Consider the following 18,140-nt stretch of genomic DNA (forward strand, 5'->3'; position numbering starts at 1 on the left):
ATGGCGTGGGGGCGCGCCGTCGCCGCACGCACCCTGGTGCTGCATCTGCGCATGCGCGGGAAGGGGCGGGGTCAGGTTAAAGTTTTGGCGGGTGCCGGGCGGCGGGCGGATGACGGTGAGTGGGGCTGTGTGAGGGAAGGGCGGCCCGGAAAGCGATCCTCAGCGGGGAGAGGCCGGTGTGAGGGGTCGGCGAGCTCTGGAGGAGGTCAGGGTTTCTCTGGGAAGGGGAGCGGCGAGGGGGAGGATGGCGCTGGGTGGGGAGGGAGCGGCGGATCCTCTGAGGCGGGGGGGGGGGGGGGGGGGGGGGGGGGGGGGGGTGGATCCCGCGGGCGCTGTGCTCGGCGCGAAAGGAGGAGGCGGCGGGTGCGGCGCAGCAGAGCTCCTTGGGAGCCCGGGGCCGGCCGATGGGAAAGGGGAAGGGCGAGATGGCGGGGTGACCCGCTGGCGGGACCCGCTCGGCAGCAGGGTGGGTCCCAGGGCCGGCCTTGCTGGTGTGCTCCTGTGTGCTCTTGAGGTCTGGCTCGTTCCTTGGCTAAAAACTAATATTCTGGAGCAAGAGAAAAGAGAGAGAGATTAAAGTGGAGTTTATGGGTGAAAGGAAAGGCCTTACAGCTTACACTTGTAATCACAGAGTGTGCAGTAGTTGTATGGTCCATCCCCAGTGGATATCCCAGTGTGCAGAGAAGGGCAACCAGGCTGGGGAAGGGGCTGGAGGGCAAATCATATGAGGAACGGCTGGGGGTGTTTAGCTTGGAGAAGAGGAGGCTGAGGGGAGACCTTATCACCACCTACACCTACCTGAAGGGAGGGTGTACAGAGGTGGGCAATGGTCTTTTCAGCCAGGTGACAGGAGATAGGACAAGGGGAAATGGCATGAAGCTGGGCCAGGGCAGGTTTAGTTTGGATATTAGAAAAAATTTTTTTCTTGAAAGTGTTGTCAGGGCCTGGAACAGGCTGCCCAGGGAGGGGGTTGAGTCACCTTCCCTGGATGTGTTCAAAAAAAGGGTAGATGAGGTACTTAGGGATATGGTTTCGCATAGGATGGGAATGGTGGGACTCGATGATCTTCAAAGGTCTCTTCCAACCTTCTGATTCTGTAATATCCACCCTTCCCCCCCATTTATGTCTGCTAGTGCTGGTCATTTTTCACAAGCATGTACCCGTGAAATGAAGGAGCTGTGAGAAACATGTACTGTATATTCTTAAGAATAAGAACTGTATTGTGAGGAGAGAGTGAAACTCTGCTACCTTCTTCCGTCTTCAAATGAAGGTTGAATCAATTTCAGACTATTTGCCTCAGTTAAATGCTAATTATTATAGCGCAGGACTGGTGAGGTGGAAAGGGTTGTTATTAGGAGAGCATGGTAGGCATTTCTTTAAATCTATGTCTATTATGGACGTTCTTCTAAAAATAATGCCCTTGTACTGCAGTGAGTTCAGCGTGGGTCAGGCTTTATAGTAGAAAATTTACATAGAGATACTAAATTTAGTGGAGTTCACTTCTGCAAATCACATAAGGAGGCTGAACACACTGTGTATTTCTAGTTGAGCTGTATCTATTTTAACAGTATTGATGTTGTTCTTCCCCATAACAGAGAATTTTTTTCCCTGGGGGCCCTTGAAGAAATCCTGGTGAAATCATGGACGGTAAGGGTAGAAGTACTCTTTCACTTTCAGTAGGAAAGTTGTCTTCTGACCAAAATGCTCATTAGTGTATTCAACTGTTCAGAAAGCTTGGTAAACCTTTTAGCAAGGGAAATAACATTCAACTCATTTAACTTGATTAGGCCTTTAAAGTTGCCTAATGCCTTCATTGTTGTCACTTTTCTGTGGCACTGCTCTGCCCCTTCCCTGGTTTTGTGTTTTCTTCAACAGCAGGGGCTAAATACATTTCTTATTTTGTTCTGAGTTTCAGTTCTGCTCTGCCTGTCCCATTCCTTTCTCTGTACTTGATTTTCTTTTTCCCATTATTTGTACCTTTGATCCATATTTCTTTGCTTTGCTCTCCTCCTTGAGCAGAGCATGTGAGAATACACTTTCTTGCCTGCCTTGCATCTTCCTATTCAGCTTCTAGTGGCAGGTGACACGTGGGTGTTTCTGTAGAGCTCCTGGCTACACCTTTACAGGTCTCAGAACTTTTCTTTGTGACAGTAGCTATTGTACAAGCAGCTGCATGGGAGGAAAAGCCAGCGCTAAGTGGCCTGTGAGTTTTCTGCTGACTAGCCAGCCTAGATTGCAAGCTGGGAGTGTCTGCAGCCACGTTTCAGTTTGACAGCAGGAAGCTGTAGCTTCCTTTAGCCAAAGCTTCAAAAAGTTGTTTTTAAATGCTGCTCTTAGATTTGGTTGTGAGTAGGGTATCATAGATATTTTATTCCATGGTAGCTTTCCTCTAGCTGGACAGAAGTAATGCTGAGTTTCATTTTTTGCCTTAGGTGATGATGACTTGGATCTGTTGGCCTCCCTCCTGGAAGAAAGTGAGGCAGCTGAGGAGAGGAATTCTCCTGAGGAGGAGGATGCCCCAGAGGATGAGGATGAGAAACCAGATGAATATGATGACCTCTTTGATGCAGAAGATGATGAATCCTACACTGAGGAGGTCGATGCTGAAGACAGTGTGATTGATGAGGAGAAGGAGAACCTGGCTACGCTGTTTGGAGATGTGGATGACCTGCTGGAAGAGGAGGAGGCAGAAAAAACTGTCCCTGCTTCACCTCCCAGTCAGGCAAAAGAGAAAACCAACCAAGAACTGCAAGGTTTCTGTAACAGCTACTTTTATCTGATTTTCTTATCTATCTTGTCCACAGAGAGTTAATGCCAGAAGGTAGACCCTGCTGCTTCTGACTGCAGGATTGTGCCTGGGGAGGAATACAGAAAGTCCTTGTGAAAGTTTAAGTCCAGTTTTCAGTGCTCAGTGGTCAAACTCACTAAACATATTTTCCAAAAAAAGACAAAGGTCTGAAGTAAGTGAGGGACACTAAGCTAGCTCTCCTGAGCAGGACAGAGAAGGCTGCCTATGTACTTGTGCCTTCCTGCTGACAAGTGATGTTGCTTCAGTCTTCAGTGTTGTCATCCTGACTTCTTACACCAGCACAGCATTCCCTTACCCCACAGGACTTAGTGGCAGTTCTGCCATACCAGTCAGTGTTGGAAGCAGAGCTGGCCATGGAGCTTTCCTGTGTCCAAGCCACATATTTGATTATATTGGAAGCATTTCTTTTTGCTAGGGAGTACAATCATCAGCCATTTAAGTTGTCTCGTGTTCAGTAGGAAATATAGATGCAGTGAATGGCAAGGAAAATACCATGGTCAAGTAAAATATTTATATGGGAGAAGACAGCTCCAAGCTGCAGGGAGAAGTGTCCCTTTGCCATGAGCTACTTAGAATCAAGTAAATCTGTATTGTGGCTCTAGACTTTCTTTTCTAAGTTCCTATGATGTAAAACTGTCAGACTTCCAGGGATCTCATAAATCTCTGTTTGCAGTGGCTTCCCACTGTCGTCTTATCCTTTTTCTTGTCCTTTCTTTCCTAGCTGAGCTGAGAAAATTGCAAGAACAGATGAAGACATTACAGGACCAGTTGCAAAAGACTGCTATTGGGCAGCAATCCAGTTCAGGCCCTGAGAAGAAAATCCCTGGTAATGAGACTAATTAAATGGGTTTATGATTTGTTGGCCTACAAATGTGCAATTTATAGGCAAGACTCCACATAATCCTAAAGTGTGCACTGAGTAGTAAGGAGGAATAGTGGTCTGGTATATTCCCACACAGTTTGTTACCTGTAAATCACGGTAAATCAATGAGCTGCAGTTTTGGTATCTGTGTCATGGGTTGATTTCCCATGGAGCAGCTTTCATGAGTGAAGTGCTCCAGGGTCTTATGCTGGAAGTGTTCCTTCTTACTCGCAGGTGTTGGCACACCTGGAAAATGCAGCTGTGTTTCTCGCTGTCACACACTTGGTGTAGTAATAAAATTATATGGGGAAAATTAAAAAACAAGGGTGTGTTCCTACTTTCTAGAGCTTTTTGTTTCAGTGACACCCAAGGTTTTAGGTAATCCCGGGAATGAATTACTGGGGCTTTTCCAGGTGCTGCATTTCAGGTGCTGGCAGCTTAGTTGAGATTTCTGTGTGGGATCCTGACTTGGACTTGTTACTTAGAGAATGACTTTGTTTGGATCAGTTCTTAGTGTTCGAGTCCAGATCCTGAGATCTCATATTTTTGTGTTTTCTTGGCCAGGTAAATCTCCCTGTCCACCCTTAAAGGAAAGGAAAATTCAGAAGCTGCAAGAGTCACCATGTTTCTCAGCCCAGCTAGGCAATCCTTTACCACCAGCCAAGCGAGGAGTACAGAAATCAAAAGCATCCTCCACAGGTACCATTCTCAGTCTGCCTCTTGTCAGAAGCTTATCTAGTTCACAGTACTGGTGTAGACACATCCAGGACAGTTTTACACTAGTCTGTGCACTAGTAGCAGACTGATAACATCAGAATAGAGCTTATTAGAGTTATTTATGGTATTCTTCATAATATGTACTATGCTCTGTACTGCTTTGGTTTACTTGGACACTGACAGCAGTCTGAGCTTGCATCTGTGTATCCTACAGTTTAGCTTGTCTGGAAAATGAGATTTGCTCTGGGAAGCTCCTCACCAGGCATTGCTTGAGTTGTGACTGATGTGGAGCTGCCAGTGTCCAGCTGACTGGGAGACCAGTTCACTACAAATAAGACATTTTTACACCTTTGACCTAAGCAAGTTGCATTACAGCCTTGTCCCTAGTCAGGTGTAAGTTAGTGTTACTTTTATTTAGAAGTTTTCTTTCATTATCAAGACTTTTTTAAATTATTTTTTTCCCCTTCTTAAGAGAACAGGACTCCTCCTCCCCAGCAAGTCCTCAGCCTGGCATTCCAGCCTCTCAAGTCTGCTGCAGGGAACACACCTGGTAAGGTGACCAGAGAGAAGAATCCTCACGTGCCTACATGCTCCAGTGCAACAACTCAGTCAGTGTCTGTGGAAACCTTCTCAGGACTGCGATTAAGGTCAGCAGCCCAGCGCTGAGCTCTGTCTGGGGACATCACCCTCCAGTAACGGGCCAGAAAATGCAGTCAGTCCAATGTCCTGTGACACTAGTCATACATGGTGCACAGAGGACTGGATTTCTGATTTGATATATTTTCATTATTTAAACATGTCAGATTAGTTAATTGTCATTATGGTGTGTGACACAAAGCCATGGCGCTGACTGGTTGATCAGTAAACAGGTAATTGACTTTTCGCTTAGCGCTGTGGTTTCTATTTTCACCTTTGCTCTTTCCTACAAAAAAAAAAAAAAGCTATTGTTTTATTAGTGTTGCCTTCCCTGGGATGTCCTCGGTTGTGGAGGAGGGAAGAGGGTGGGAGGGGGGCATGTGCAAAAACCCAACTGTGCTCTAGCAGATTTCCCTCCATGCTGGGAAGCCTCAGAGCCACTCGTGATTCCTATACGCGATGCGGCCACAAGAGGTCTCTGAATGCTCACGGTGCCTTTCCTCATCAGAAACCATGCTGGATTCCCAAACCTTGCTCAGGCAGTCATAATGCCCTGTTCCTTCTGAAATGAGCAGAATTAATGCAGGCTCGGGGCTAAGATACAGTGCAGCTATTCGGAGAAAACCCAGCATGATCAAGTAGCATTCTGATATTTGTACAATGTCCTTGGGGGGTTTTGTTTCAAGTGAACTCAAGGTGAAATAAGGCACAGAGGCATTTTGCAGCAAGAAGTAGTCTCCCCAGGAGAATGCTGGATGGTTTTGCTTGTCTCTGTCCGTTAATGCTGATGGATGTGTTCTCTTTTCACATACTTTTGCCTGATCTAGAAAACCCCGGGTTTCATCGGCGGAAATGGACAGGAAAATGGCAAACCGGAAGCTGATCCGACTGTCCCAGCTGAAGAGCAAACTTGCTGCAGAAAATCTGGAAGAAATAGACTGGGTAACATTTGGAGTGATAGTGAAAAAGGTCACTCCTCAGAGCGCAAATAATGTAAGTAACTTTGTTGTATCTCTTCTCGGTCCAAGTGAAATTGAAATGCTGGTCATCTTTCCAGAGAAACCAGTTAGGTCTTCAAATTAATCAGCCAACTCCATGTAGCTAATGAAAATCTATGTTAAAGAACTTGGCTTGTGTGATTTCATGCAGAAATGTTACTTTTAGTCCTCAAGATAAGTCCTTAGTGCAGCTCTCTCAGACGGTGATGTAAGAAATGTAGCCATGGCACAAATCTGTCTACATCTGTTCATCCAGTGTTACATATTAAATGCCACTGCAGAAAAAATAACTGTGACTCTTAGTCTTTCTAGTCAGTCTTGGTTTAAATGTGCCACCACATTCTGCTTCTGTCATTTCCATAGAGGTTATCCTGTCCTATATGGTGTACATATGCTCTGTTCATCTCTGATGAACACAGATCTGGATGTGCCAGTAAAATTGATGGTAGCAGTATTATTGTGCTGTTTGGCCATTAAGAGTCCCAGAACTAGCTGTATGGAGTGGCTGAAGATACATCTAACCTCTGCTGAGGTTCCAATTTGTGCTTTTCTAAATAAGGAAAACCTGGGGACAGGGTAAAAACCAGAATAATGCTTAAAAGCAACAGCTAATGTGGTTGCAATCAGCGTCACTTGCTGAGAGCTGAAAGTGAATGTCTTTTCCAGGGCAGAACCTTCAGCATCTGGCGACTGAACGACCTCCGGGATCTCAGTCAGTGTGTCTCACTCTTCTTGTTCGGTGAAGTCCACAAAGAGCACTGGAAGACAGACCAAGGCACCGTCATCGGGCTGCTCAATGCTAACCCTATGAAACCTAAAGAGGGCTCAGATGAGGTGAGAGGATTTTTCACTTGCCCATCAGCTTTAGATAAAAACCCTGTAGCTGAACTTCTTGATATCTGCTTGAGGTTTAGCTTTGTAACAGGTGCTAGGGCTGAAATTGCAGCACTCTTCCTAAACAGTTTGAATTGCATTCGGATATCTGCATGGTGTGTATATGCTCCTGGCCTTCTGGAAGACTGAACTTCAAGAAGACCTATTAGGCATCTAAAACCAGAGTTTATTCAAGTGTTTAATCTTCTCTTGGTAGCAGTTGGCTCTTACACAGATGCAGGGAGTGTATTTTTCATTTCAGTTTATTCAGCTACTTCAGTGGAATGCCTATGTCAACCAAGAGGTCTCTAAAAGCTGAAAAAGGTGGGGAAACTCATTTCTCATTTAAGCATGAGATGCAATTGCGAAATGTTTCCTGGTTCCAAAGTCAGAATAGAGAAGAAGCAATATTTGATTTATTAAACAAATTATATATTATCTATAAGTTGATATGTAGTACTTCACTTGTTTAATCAATTACTTAAAATGCAGAACACGATTAATTCTTCTCTTTATGTATCAAAACATTTAAGGTGGCTTCATTTTGCTAATAAATTAATTTTTTTAAAATATCTTTTTAATTGCATTGTAATGGAAACCGTTTTTACTGACTTCTGTCAAGGGTAATTTCAGTCTAATAGCTGATGATGTACTGTTTTGCATTTTTAATTCTCTAAATGGAAAAATTAGGAATCTCATTAATTGTCTATTAAGCTATATAATTGCTTAAATTAACATGAACAAGCAGTAGAAATCCTGTTGGTGAGTAGAAAGCCACACCAAATTTCATGTATGGGCTGTACTTAACTCTTAAGAATGACTCTTCTTAGCTAAACGTACACATTTACAGCCACATTAAAATATACTTCCCAAAGTGTTTCTCACCTACAGATACAAATCCCAGTATCTTTGGGTGGTGTGAAGATGATGCTTTTATTGTATCACAGGCATCAGTTTTGATTTGACTTAGACATACAGAGAGGGGCAGAGAGATCTTTGCCATCATGGACAGTTGTACAGAACCATTGGTTACAGCACAGCTAGATCTGCCTTTGCTGGTCCTTGGTTTTCTGAGGCTCTGAGCATAGAAATCCGGTGTCCTTCATCTCTCTGTGGGAAAGAAATTAACTTTTATTTTCTATTTAACTGAGCCTTTTCTCAATCTGAACAGGATGTGTGGCTTGCTTAAACCAGGCTTGCGTTTTTAAACTGCATTGTTAATACCAGAGGTACCAGACTAGACTGTAGCCAAACAGTGACATCTAGAGAGAAAGCCATCCAGTCTTCCTGAAGGACATGTTCTGATTTCTTTCTAGGTGTGTTTGTCTGTTGACCATCCCCAGAAGATTCTTCTCATGGGTGAAGCTCTGGACATGGGCACCTGCAAAGCCAGGAAGAAGAACGGTGATCCTTGTGCACAGATTGTGAACTTGGTTTGTATCTCAGTAATTAGGACACTTTTTGGGTAAAAATCTGGCTGCTGATTTTGTACTGATGCTCCAATTCTGCCCTGTTTCTGGATCTTAACTTGTAACTAACCAAAGTGGATGGAGAAACCCAGGGAACTGCTTCTGTGATGGTATCGTAGCAGCAACAGGGCAGTTCCATAAATGGAAAGCTGGTGCTGCAGTGAAAGGACATGGTCTTGACCCCATGATGGTCACCATCTCAGCACTCTTTCACTCTCCTGCGTGCCACTGCAAGCTTCCACATGCTGCACTGGAGAACTCATCCCAGTTAAAACAATAGGAGGTTTCTCTTGGGAATGGATGTGCTTTTCAGAGATGCTTTTAACCCATGAGTTCTCTGGTCCAGCTTCCAGAATATTTAAACCTGAATATGGGGCGCTGGGAATGAGATGGGGGGGAAGTGTTGAATGGGATTCTTTTTAGAGGCAGTACTGACTTGCACTAGATTAAAGGACTAGTGGACTATGACACTTTATGTTATGATATCTGAAAGGAACCTTGTCTAAGTTGGGAAGGTTATTGTTAGTAGACTAGCATTTAGAAGGAGAAAATGGAGTGATGAACTGAGGAGGAGCACAAAATGTGTGAGGAGTGGATGGAAGACAAAGCAGAAGGTACTTGTAGCAAACCAAGGCTGTGATTGCAGACCTACTCAGGGAGGTGCCTATATGCAGGGCTTGCTATGTCAGTGAGATATTCCATTGCCACCTGGAACAAACAGCATATGGAGGCTGTCTGGCAGAAGAATCTCCTGGAGTAATTGGCTGTCTGTTTAATTAGTGACAAAAAATTATTTGATTGTGAGGTAATGGTAGTTATACAAACCTGGGGTAGATGAATGTCAGTGAGAATGGAGTTGGGTGTTTTTTTTGTAAAAGGTTAAAGAACACCCCAGATGAGTGTGTTTATAGCACTGCTGTATCTGACTGGCAAGCTCACTGTCCTCAGTTCTGGACTTCCTCAGGCTGACTTTGAAAACTGATGAATGGATTTGAAATGAGAGCATGAAACATCTTGTTCCAGTGTTAGATCTCTCTTGTGGTCATACCAGTCGGAAAATTGCACGCAGTTCAGAGTCAAAGAGTACAGGCTCAAGCCAAGGAATGGTCTTGAAATTCCTGGAATGGAGGAAGTCTTTGATGCACAGATATTTTTTTTCCCAGTGATTATCATGGGCAATTTTGGTTTTGTTTTTCACTGCTGGAGTGTGGGCATATGTTGGCTGACTTGGTCAAATGCTGGAGTACTGCAATAGAGATGTTACTTCAGTTTACCCATAAAAGGATGCATGTGGCTGAGAGGAATGAAGTAAATTGTAAACTGCTAGTGTTCTGCAACAGGCTTCTCCCATTTCTTTGCAGAATGACTGTGAATATTGTCAGTACCACATACAATCCCAGTACAAGAAGCTCAGCTCGAAGCGGGCAGATCTGCAGTCCACCTTCTCTGGTGGCCGCGTTCCCAGAAAAGTTGGTCGGAGAAATCCCAGCTTGAAGGAGAGGCTGTGTCAGGATGGGTTTTACTATGGAGGTGTCTCTTCAGCAGCATATGCAGCCTCAGTGTAAGATAAACCACTCATTTCCATTGCTTTGAACAGAATTTCCCTCCCATATACAAGTGAGCCTGAAGGTCTTTCTGAGGGCATCTCTTTAGTTAGAGATACCTTTGGCCTAACCACATTCACTGAGTAGGAATAAACACCCTCTGTGTGATGTAATCCTCCTGTCATAACAGAGCTGCTATTTGATAGAAAATCTGTAACAGCCAGTGCTAAGATGCCGTAAGGGGTGTTTTTACCTCTAAATTAATACTGTGTTATGAAGCCAGGTGGCATTGTGTTTCAGTAGATGAAAATGTCATGAGATCCCATTCAAGTCTCCAAGATGAGTATTTTTCAGTGCCATTCCCTTACTGTATTTGTCACAGCTCATTGCATTTAATCCCAGACTCGGTGTATTCTGTATTTCCTCCCCCTCTCTTCCTTGCCTGAAATGATACAGTATTGCTCTGCATTAAGAAGAGACAGTAGCACACGGTGTGTGCGCATTATTAAGGGACCAAGGTCAGTAGATCAGTATACATCTTGTAACTAGCATGGAGGGGCCAGGTCCTTCATCCAAATTCCCCTCAATACAGCTGTGGAAAGACTTGAATCACAGCTGGATCAAGCTCTGTGCTTGCACATGTCTTTCATTCCCTTACCACCACCTTGTGACAACTGGTGTGACTCTACAGCAGTGAAACAATTCCAGCCTCCTCTCCATCCCTGGTACTGAGCAAAGCTTAGACATTACCTATGCTTTGTTTTCCTCCAAGGCATAGGAAATGCATATCTCAACCTCAGGACAAATGGGAGCTCTTAAAACGTTGTGCTAGAATTTGGATGTAGATCCATATCCTTTCCAAAGACAGACAGATGCTTGGAGAGAGATACCATTTAGCATGGCTGGAATTTTGTTGAAGCTCTGGGCTGGCATTCAAACTCCTGTCCTTGCTCTAGGCATGGGAAAGCTGATGTCCTGGTTTTGTTTCCTCTTTCTAGTGCAGCAGCTGCGGTGCCAAAAAAGAAGATTCAAACCACTCTCTCCAACCTGGTCGTGAGAGGAGCTGATGCAATTGTACAGGAAACCAGGCAGAAAATTGGTACCTAATTACCCATGTACTCTCTTCACCCTCCAGATATTTCCAGCTTGATGTGTCCTAGGACCCTGCTACTTACAGAATGAATCTGGCAATTGGTTTTCTACAGAGATAGCTGTTTGAAGGCTGCTTTCTCAATTGATCAAAACTTCTCTTCCCTCTTGAGATTGCAGCTGCAAGGCAAACGTAACTAAGCAACTGTGTAGCTCCGTGCATCCTTTTTTCATTAGTGCCCCTGAATTCCATCTCCTGCTCTGTCCTTAGACAGTGATGAAAGATCTTTGCCAGATTAATGGGAATTGGAACTTTTAAGAACTTGGAACCAGAAAATTTATTTTAGTTGAGTAAAATAAATGACTTCTGTCAATCTTGAAAACTTCAAGGAATAAATGTATAAATCAGTCAGGTCTGCAATTCAGGGGACCTCTTGAGTACCCAGCCTGTTTCTAGTGCTTTACTCTTGTTATCTTAAAAGCATGTTCCTTCCATAGCCTTTGGAATGCCACCAGTCTTCTCTGCCTCCATTTCAATTCTGTAAAGCTCTTACTATTGCACCCTCTTCATGCTTGGTGGAGAGCAGATGACAGATTATTCAAACTACATGCTCTAGATGTCACTTAAAAGTCTATTGATATCTTTCAGTTCCCTGAGTTGCATTCATTTCAGACGACGTACTGTGTGTCCTACCACTAGCTTTTAGCTGCTCTTCATTCTCTAGGAATGAGATTGTGCCTTCAGGGCTTTCAAGCATTCTAAAAATGGGAGTGGTGGGAGGACCACAGGCAGCCAAGCCTGATGGGGAACCAACTGACTGATGAAATTGCTGAAGGGGTGGAAGCATCTTCATGATGTGCTCTGTGAAAACAAAGCCTTGGGTAACGTAGAAGTTGGCCTTGCTTTGGGAGGGGTGCTCACTCAGGTGACCTACATTTGTTTTTTTCCAACCTAGGCTCCTCCCCATCTCTAAAGCCAGACCTGCTTCCCTTTCTGGCTCCAAACCTGTTGTCTTTCTGCCTCTTCTGCTCCAGGTGCCACAAAGAGACCCATGCAGTGTTCTGAAGAATTCAAGGAACTGCTAGCACAGCCAACCTTTGGAGCAAGAAACCTCTGCAAACACTGGACCAAAGCAGGTGGTGTCCTTTTGCCTGAAGGAAACACCCCTCCTGAAAACACTCAACCTCCTTCTAAACAAACATTAATGTCTTTTTTTTTTTTCTTTTGGTTTGTTTTTTTTTCTAGATGCTGAAAAGAAGCAAGGGGCCAGTTTCCAGTCTGTGTCTGCTTCAGCACTGCTCAAGCAACAGAAACAGAAGTTGCTGGAGGCCAGGAAGAAGCGATCTGAGGAAATCCAGAGGCGGTAATACATACTGACTGTCCCAGGAAGGGTTCCCTTATTGTGGCCCTGACTTCAACTGTGAAGGTGTTATGCTGGTTTTATAAAAATTTTGTTTAAATAGAAATACCACAGCATTCAGTGGAGAACCACTCCAGCACAGTGCCCAGTAACTGGAAGGCATGATGGGAAGAGGCTGATTAGAATAGGAAACTGAGGTCAGGAGTCCCAGCTCAGTTTGTTGTTGGCTTGCAGGGGTCTTCTGAATCTTAAGGCTCACCAACTGTTTTGTGCATATCTCAGCAAACCTAAGAACAACCTCATAAGGGCCCCCTTGGGTGAGGCTGGGATTAGCGTAGCCAAAATGGAGCCTGAAGAGAGAGTAAGACTTACTAGAGAGTAAGACTAGGCACAATCATGATGATGACTCCCCCAAATACTCTTCCAGTGTACAGCAGTGTGTATTTCAGGGACCTTCCAAGCTAAAGGTGGTGTCTGCTTCAATACCTCTAAAGGAAATTTGTTGGGTTTTTTTTCCCCATGAGCTTGTCCAACCTCTGTTGTGACCTGTGTAAACCTAAACGTTTGTGACTCCTGTGAGGAGTCCTCATGCTTAACTACCTATTCTGCAAAGAAACTAATTTTTCCAAGAGCTTTCAGTTCCCACTTCCCAGCTTCATGTGATGCTTTCCTCCGATTTTGGTTTTGAAAGCAATTGTTTGTTCACGCCTTCTGGGGGCTTCAAGTCACTCTTGGATTTCAGCAATGTTTCTCAGACTTTTCTGTCTCTTTGACCTATGTCCCTGTTTCAATGGATTATTCTTATCTCACAAGGTTTCTCCAGAACACAAGTAAAGCCAGCAGTCCTGCTATCCCATCCTCATCCAAACAGTCCTCAATCCATTCCCCGATGCCTGGAGCAGAGTTTCCCAAAGCTGCAAAAATGTCAACTCCTCAAAGGCCCAGGCTAGGCACAGGCTTCTCAGAAGGAGAAGATATCCTCCTCTTTGATGGGTCTCCACCTCCAACACCAAAGCTAGACAGCTTGGCAGAAGCCAAAAAGGTAACATTTAAGTATTAAGAAGGGGAGGTTAAAGGGAAATTTGGTTTTTGGTCATAGAGGAGAATTCAACCAGATAAAGAGCCACTCAGTGCTGATACTGATGAACTTTCTGATTTGTGGGATCAGACTTGGCTGTATTACACTACACAAGAAATGTGGAGTTCCTGACAGCTGTTAGTACCAAGGCCCAGCTATCATCTTGCCTGTAGCAACCTTCCAGAGCAGTGGGACAGATGCTAAAGAGGAGGCTGTGTCTGTGATGTGTGGCCACAAGAGCTGGTGGTGTCTCTTGCTAAATCAAAATCCACCTGTACTGGTCAGGAGCGAGTTGTTACGATGTCTTGTGATGCTCATGAGCTCGCTCTTGATCTCTGCAGACAAACATCACTGAAGCCGCCAACACAACTGGCAATTCCAGTAAAGGCCAAGGAAGCATGGACAGGGGACAGAAGAGCCTCTTGGGGTGGGACTGGGGAAGGGGAGATAAGGCATTTCAGTTAAGTCCTGAGCCTGATGCTAAGCATGTGTTTTGCTGAAGTAACACCTCTTGATTCACATGAGCAGCTTCTCTGAGAACAGGTTCCATTCTTCATGACCTGGCATAGTCACCCCTTGGGCAAGGGGCTTTGGAAGAGCAGTTTGGAGTAGCTGTGTGCTGTCTTTGTCCTTCATGCACATGAAATGGAGCTGCTTTGGCTGCTAGTAGCTGCTCTTGGGCTCTTGTGGTTTAGGTGTTTGGGACACCTTAAAGCATCAGGTTCTAGATAGGTCCTGGACCAGAATGGGAGGTGCTGAAGTGATTTTACAGTACAAAGGAGAGCAAGGCCATTTACACAGGTGAAAACCCTTAAATGCTGAGAGAGGGCAGGTGATTTGTGCTGAGAATCCCTGGAATGCTAAACCGTGCGTGTTTGCTCTTTGGCACTGCTGGCAAGCAACAGAGAGCTAAACTGGTTTAGCTGTGTTATGCCATAGTTTGGACAAGTTTGGGGTCTATCCAGAACAAACTACTTCTTTCTTTGGCACAAACCTGTTCAAGTGTTTGTCAAAGAAACTTCTTCAGCAAGGAAGAAGGAGCCTTAATGTTCTGCGAGTATGGAAAGGAACAGTTGTACACAATTTCCTATTAATTCCCAGCTCAAACCAATTTATGTGGAAATCTCAAGTGATTTGATTCCTCTGGAAAACTGATTTGTAAAGCTGTTAAAGCACAGGTGCTAAAGAGTGGATATTGTCTCCTCTGTTGGACAGACTTCCTCTGCTGCTTCTGGAAGTAGGAATATGGGAATTAGAGTGGTTGCCAACATACTCACTACTCTTTCCTGTTTTCTAGCTGGCTGCAATACACCGACTACGAGCAAAAGGCCAGGTTCTTGCTAAGACTGATCCGAACAGTATCAAGAGGAAAAGAGCTGATGTTGGTGATGTCCTAGAAATTGTTGAAAGAATTGAGAAAAATGTTGCTCAGTCACAAGGTGCAGAAGCAGAGAATGGTATGTAATGTTAGCCTCTAGAATAGAAAACCAAAAATATTGTTCTGCTGAACAGAGCAGTAGTTGTTGGGATAAGGACTTAATTGCTGTGCCAAAGAGAGGCCTACTTAGGCCTGCTTAGAACTTAAGGGGTTTGTTGCAAAGGCTAAACAGTCTCTAACCCTGTGGAGAGAGCATGAGTTGCAATCTCTGATAGCTCTCTGCCTTCACTTCTGTTCCCTTTCCTTGAGCTCATGAGCATCTGCAGTGCATGGCTGACTTAGCCAAGGGAAACCAACAGTCCCACCTGTGAAGGTATCTGAATTTTGAGGGGGAACTTGAGTTTGCCTGCTGGTGATTCACTGTGTGATCCTGGATGAATTGCTTAATTTCCTTTAAAGCTTCTCCATTAGTCGAGAAGACAACACTGCTCTCCCCCCCCCAGGAGTGATGTGCAAATTTCTATAGTACAGTACTTGGAGAAAAGATGCAATACTATTTCAATAAACACTGGGGTTTTTTCCTCTGTTTGAACTTGGCTTCATGTTCTTCTGAACTATGAAAGGTGGCTGTTTGACCTGAACATCTGCCCAGACACATGAGACTTCCCAAATATCTTGTGGTGATCATGCTTAGAGATCACAACCAGGTTTTGAACTTGGTCTCTGTAGGACTGAGCCTTTTTGTCTCCATAGATATGAATGAACTGGAGCCTGCCCAAAAGAAACGGCGTGAGCAGCTGGCGTATCTGGAGTCGGAAGAGTTCCAGAAAATCCTAAATGCCAAGTCCAAACACACACATGTCCTGAAAGAGGTATGTCCTCAATCCAGCTGTGACTGAGAGCTCAAAAGTAAGGAGTGGTCTGGACTCCTCATGATGATTTCAGCAAGAAGCAGGCACCCAAACATGTCATAGGCTCCAAATCATCCTGATGAGTAGGGTCAGGGGGTTCTGAGCACGCAGGGCACAGTGCCTGCAAGTCAGCATTATTACTGTAGCCACGGTAAGGTCAAGTTGCCATCGTTTTTTGCTGTGCTCAGAAGAATCAGTAAAGTTTCCTTCTGCTTTAAAACCAAATTAGCCATGTGTGTATTTATGTGGTCAGGATGTCAAGACATTTGGGAAAAGACAGCTCCCACCTTCACCTGGGACTCATGTAAATTGTGGAGCCTGTGAAATGCCAGCAGTTGCCCTAAAGAACTGAGAGGTTGGGTTTCTCCCCTCGGCAGCTCTGCTGAGCAGTTCCCAGGGATACAGCACTTCCAGTGGTGAGGGATGTTTGGTGCTTCTCAGACAGCAGGCAGTGGTTTGCCCTAAGGCCTTTTGTGGAGTGGCTTCTTCCATTTTGTCTCCCCACAACCCTTTCTGTGTGTCCCTGCAGGCTGAGGCAGAACTGCAGGAGCAATACTTTCAGCCCCTGGTGAAAAAGGAAGAAATGGAAGAGAAAATGAGGAGCATTAAGGAAATGAAATGTCGGGTTGTGACGTGTAAAACGGTGAGTGAAGGGGAGCCAGGGTGACAGCAGGGGAGTGGGATGTGGACTGTACAACACGAGGCTGGGCCATCCACAGGCTGAAGACCTCGGTTTGATGTTTGTGCCAGTGGGTTCCTTGGGTGTTGGTGTCCTGAGAACATTTATCAGCTTCTTCCCTGAGGTGCTTTGTACCAGGAGCCTCTGTTCCCCATATTAGACAATAAAATAAGCAAAGTGCCTTGAAAGTATAACACTGGGTGGGATTTCTCCATCTGCATTTCCAGGGACTTTATCATCGGGCAGAGGAGTGGAGCTTTGTTACTGTTTCTATATATGCTGAGCAGAAGGGAGTTGTCTCCTATTCCCAGAGTTTCATTCCCTGCTAGACTTTCCTCTTGCTGCCTTTCCTATTTGTTTGGGGCTGCACAGAGGGCCAGTGAGTGCCCCATAAGGTGCTGGAAGCAGTGCCATAGGGTAGTGGATGACATTAGAAGGAATAGTGACAAAGTCTGAGGTGATGATCTCAGACTGGTGGGTTTCTCAGGATGGGAGAAGACTGAGATGCTTTCCTCAGGATGTTGAGCAGTCATCGACCCACCAAACAGGTCTCACATGCTGGTGATGTACTCACAGCTTACTTTCTCTTCCCTGACAGTGTAATTACACCTATTTCAAGCCTCTGGAGACATGTGTACAGGACAACCATGACTACCACTGGCATGATGCCATCAAGCGATTTTTCAAATGTCCTTGTGGCAGCCGAGCTATTTCCCTTGATAGACTCCCCAAAAAACACTGCAGGTAAGGGAGAGCCCCCTGAAATAGCAACTGGGGCTTTGCTGCTGCCCATTCACAAGTAACGTGTTGGGAGTCACATAACCATGTCCTAAAATGGGAATGTTAGTCCTTGTGTTCAGCAGTGTGGGAGGGTGTGGGGCTAGTTTTGGAACACACCCCCCACACACTGTGCAGCAAACACACACACCACAGTGGTCCTCACCTGCTGTCTTCATCTTTCAGTACCTGTGGCCTCTACAAGTGGGAGCGAGATGGGATGCTAAAGGTAAGGGGGAGCATCCATTTTTGAGTACTGTGGCACTCTGGCTACTTCTCTTGGTACTTTTGTCCCGTGCTTTGCTTCAGTGCAGCTCTGCATTTTGTTGGGTACATACATGTATGTACCTGTGGGCTGTTTCAGTGGACTTCCTCTTCTTGCTTTCTGTTTGCAAAGCTTGGTTTTCTGTAACTGTGGGGAATTTGCTCCTAACCAAAGCTGTAAGAATTCAGAACATCTAGGTTCCTAGAGTTCCTGTCAATATTCAATCAGACAACTTAGCCCTGCCACAACTTCTGCCAAAGAAATGTTTGGGAGACATCTTGCCACATGTTTGACTTTTCTTCATGGTTTGTGTTTCTAGGAGAAAAAAGGTCCGAAGATTGGTGGAGAAACACTTCTGCCAAGAGGAGAGGAGCAACCAAAATTTCTCAATAGTCTTAAGTGACCTGGAGCTGGTATTTTTCACAACATAAGGATGGTTTTCTAGGCCTAAAGCATCTTCACTGGGGTGCCAAAAGTGTTCTGGTTTTAGGGATGAGTGAGCAGGGGAGTGAATTCCTGATAAGAAGGACATCCACAAAGTCTCCATGAGGCTGCTGTATGGATATTCAGCTTTGATCTCTTTAAAACTGACTGAATAAGGCTGCATGTGAAATGCACATTCATGCCTGTTCTTTCTTACTAATAACTTGTTTACAAGATTTAACCTAGAAAAGAAACAGCTAGAGAGGAAACA

The 18,140-nt window shown here is 44.9% G+C and overlaps 1 protein-coding gene across 1 annotated transcript; it reads left to right on the forward strand.

The window, feature by feature from the left end:
• MCM10 (minichromosome maintenance 10 replication initiation factor) lies at positions 1-17,849 on the forward strand (the record flags this gene model as incomplete). Its single annotated transcript, XM_084279240.1, is given in 20 exon segments — positions 1-115; positions 2,433-2,780; positions 2,783-2,821; positions 3,531-3,635; positions 4,236-4,370; positions 4,861-5,035; positions 5,852-6,017; positions 6,689-6,856; positions 8,212-8,328; positions 9,726-9,925; positions 10,907-11,007; positions 12,033-12,134; positions 12,244-12,361; positions 13,172-13,400; positions 14,734-14,893; positions 15,568-15,686; positions 16,255-16,368; positions 17,003-17,148; positions 17,368-17,410; positions 17,766-17,849. Coding segments are annotated over 20 exon segments (2,784 nt in total).
• Between the last annotated feature and the right edge of the window lie 291 nt (positions 17,850-18,140).

Source organism: Gallinula chloropus, assembly GCF_964237585.1.
Source record: "Gallinula chloropus genome assembly, chromosome: 1".
In the NCBI taxonomy this organism is placed as follows: Eukaryota; Metazoa; Chordata; class Aves; order Gruiformes; family Rallidae; genus Gallinula; species Gallinula chloropus.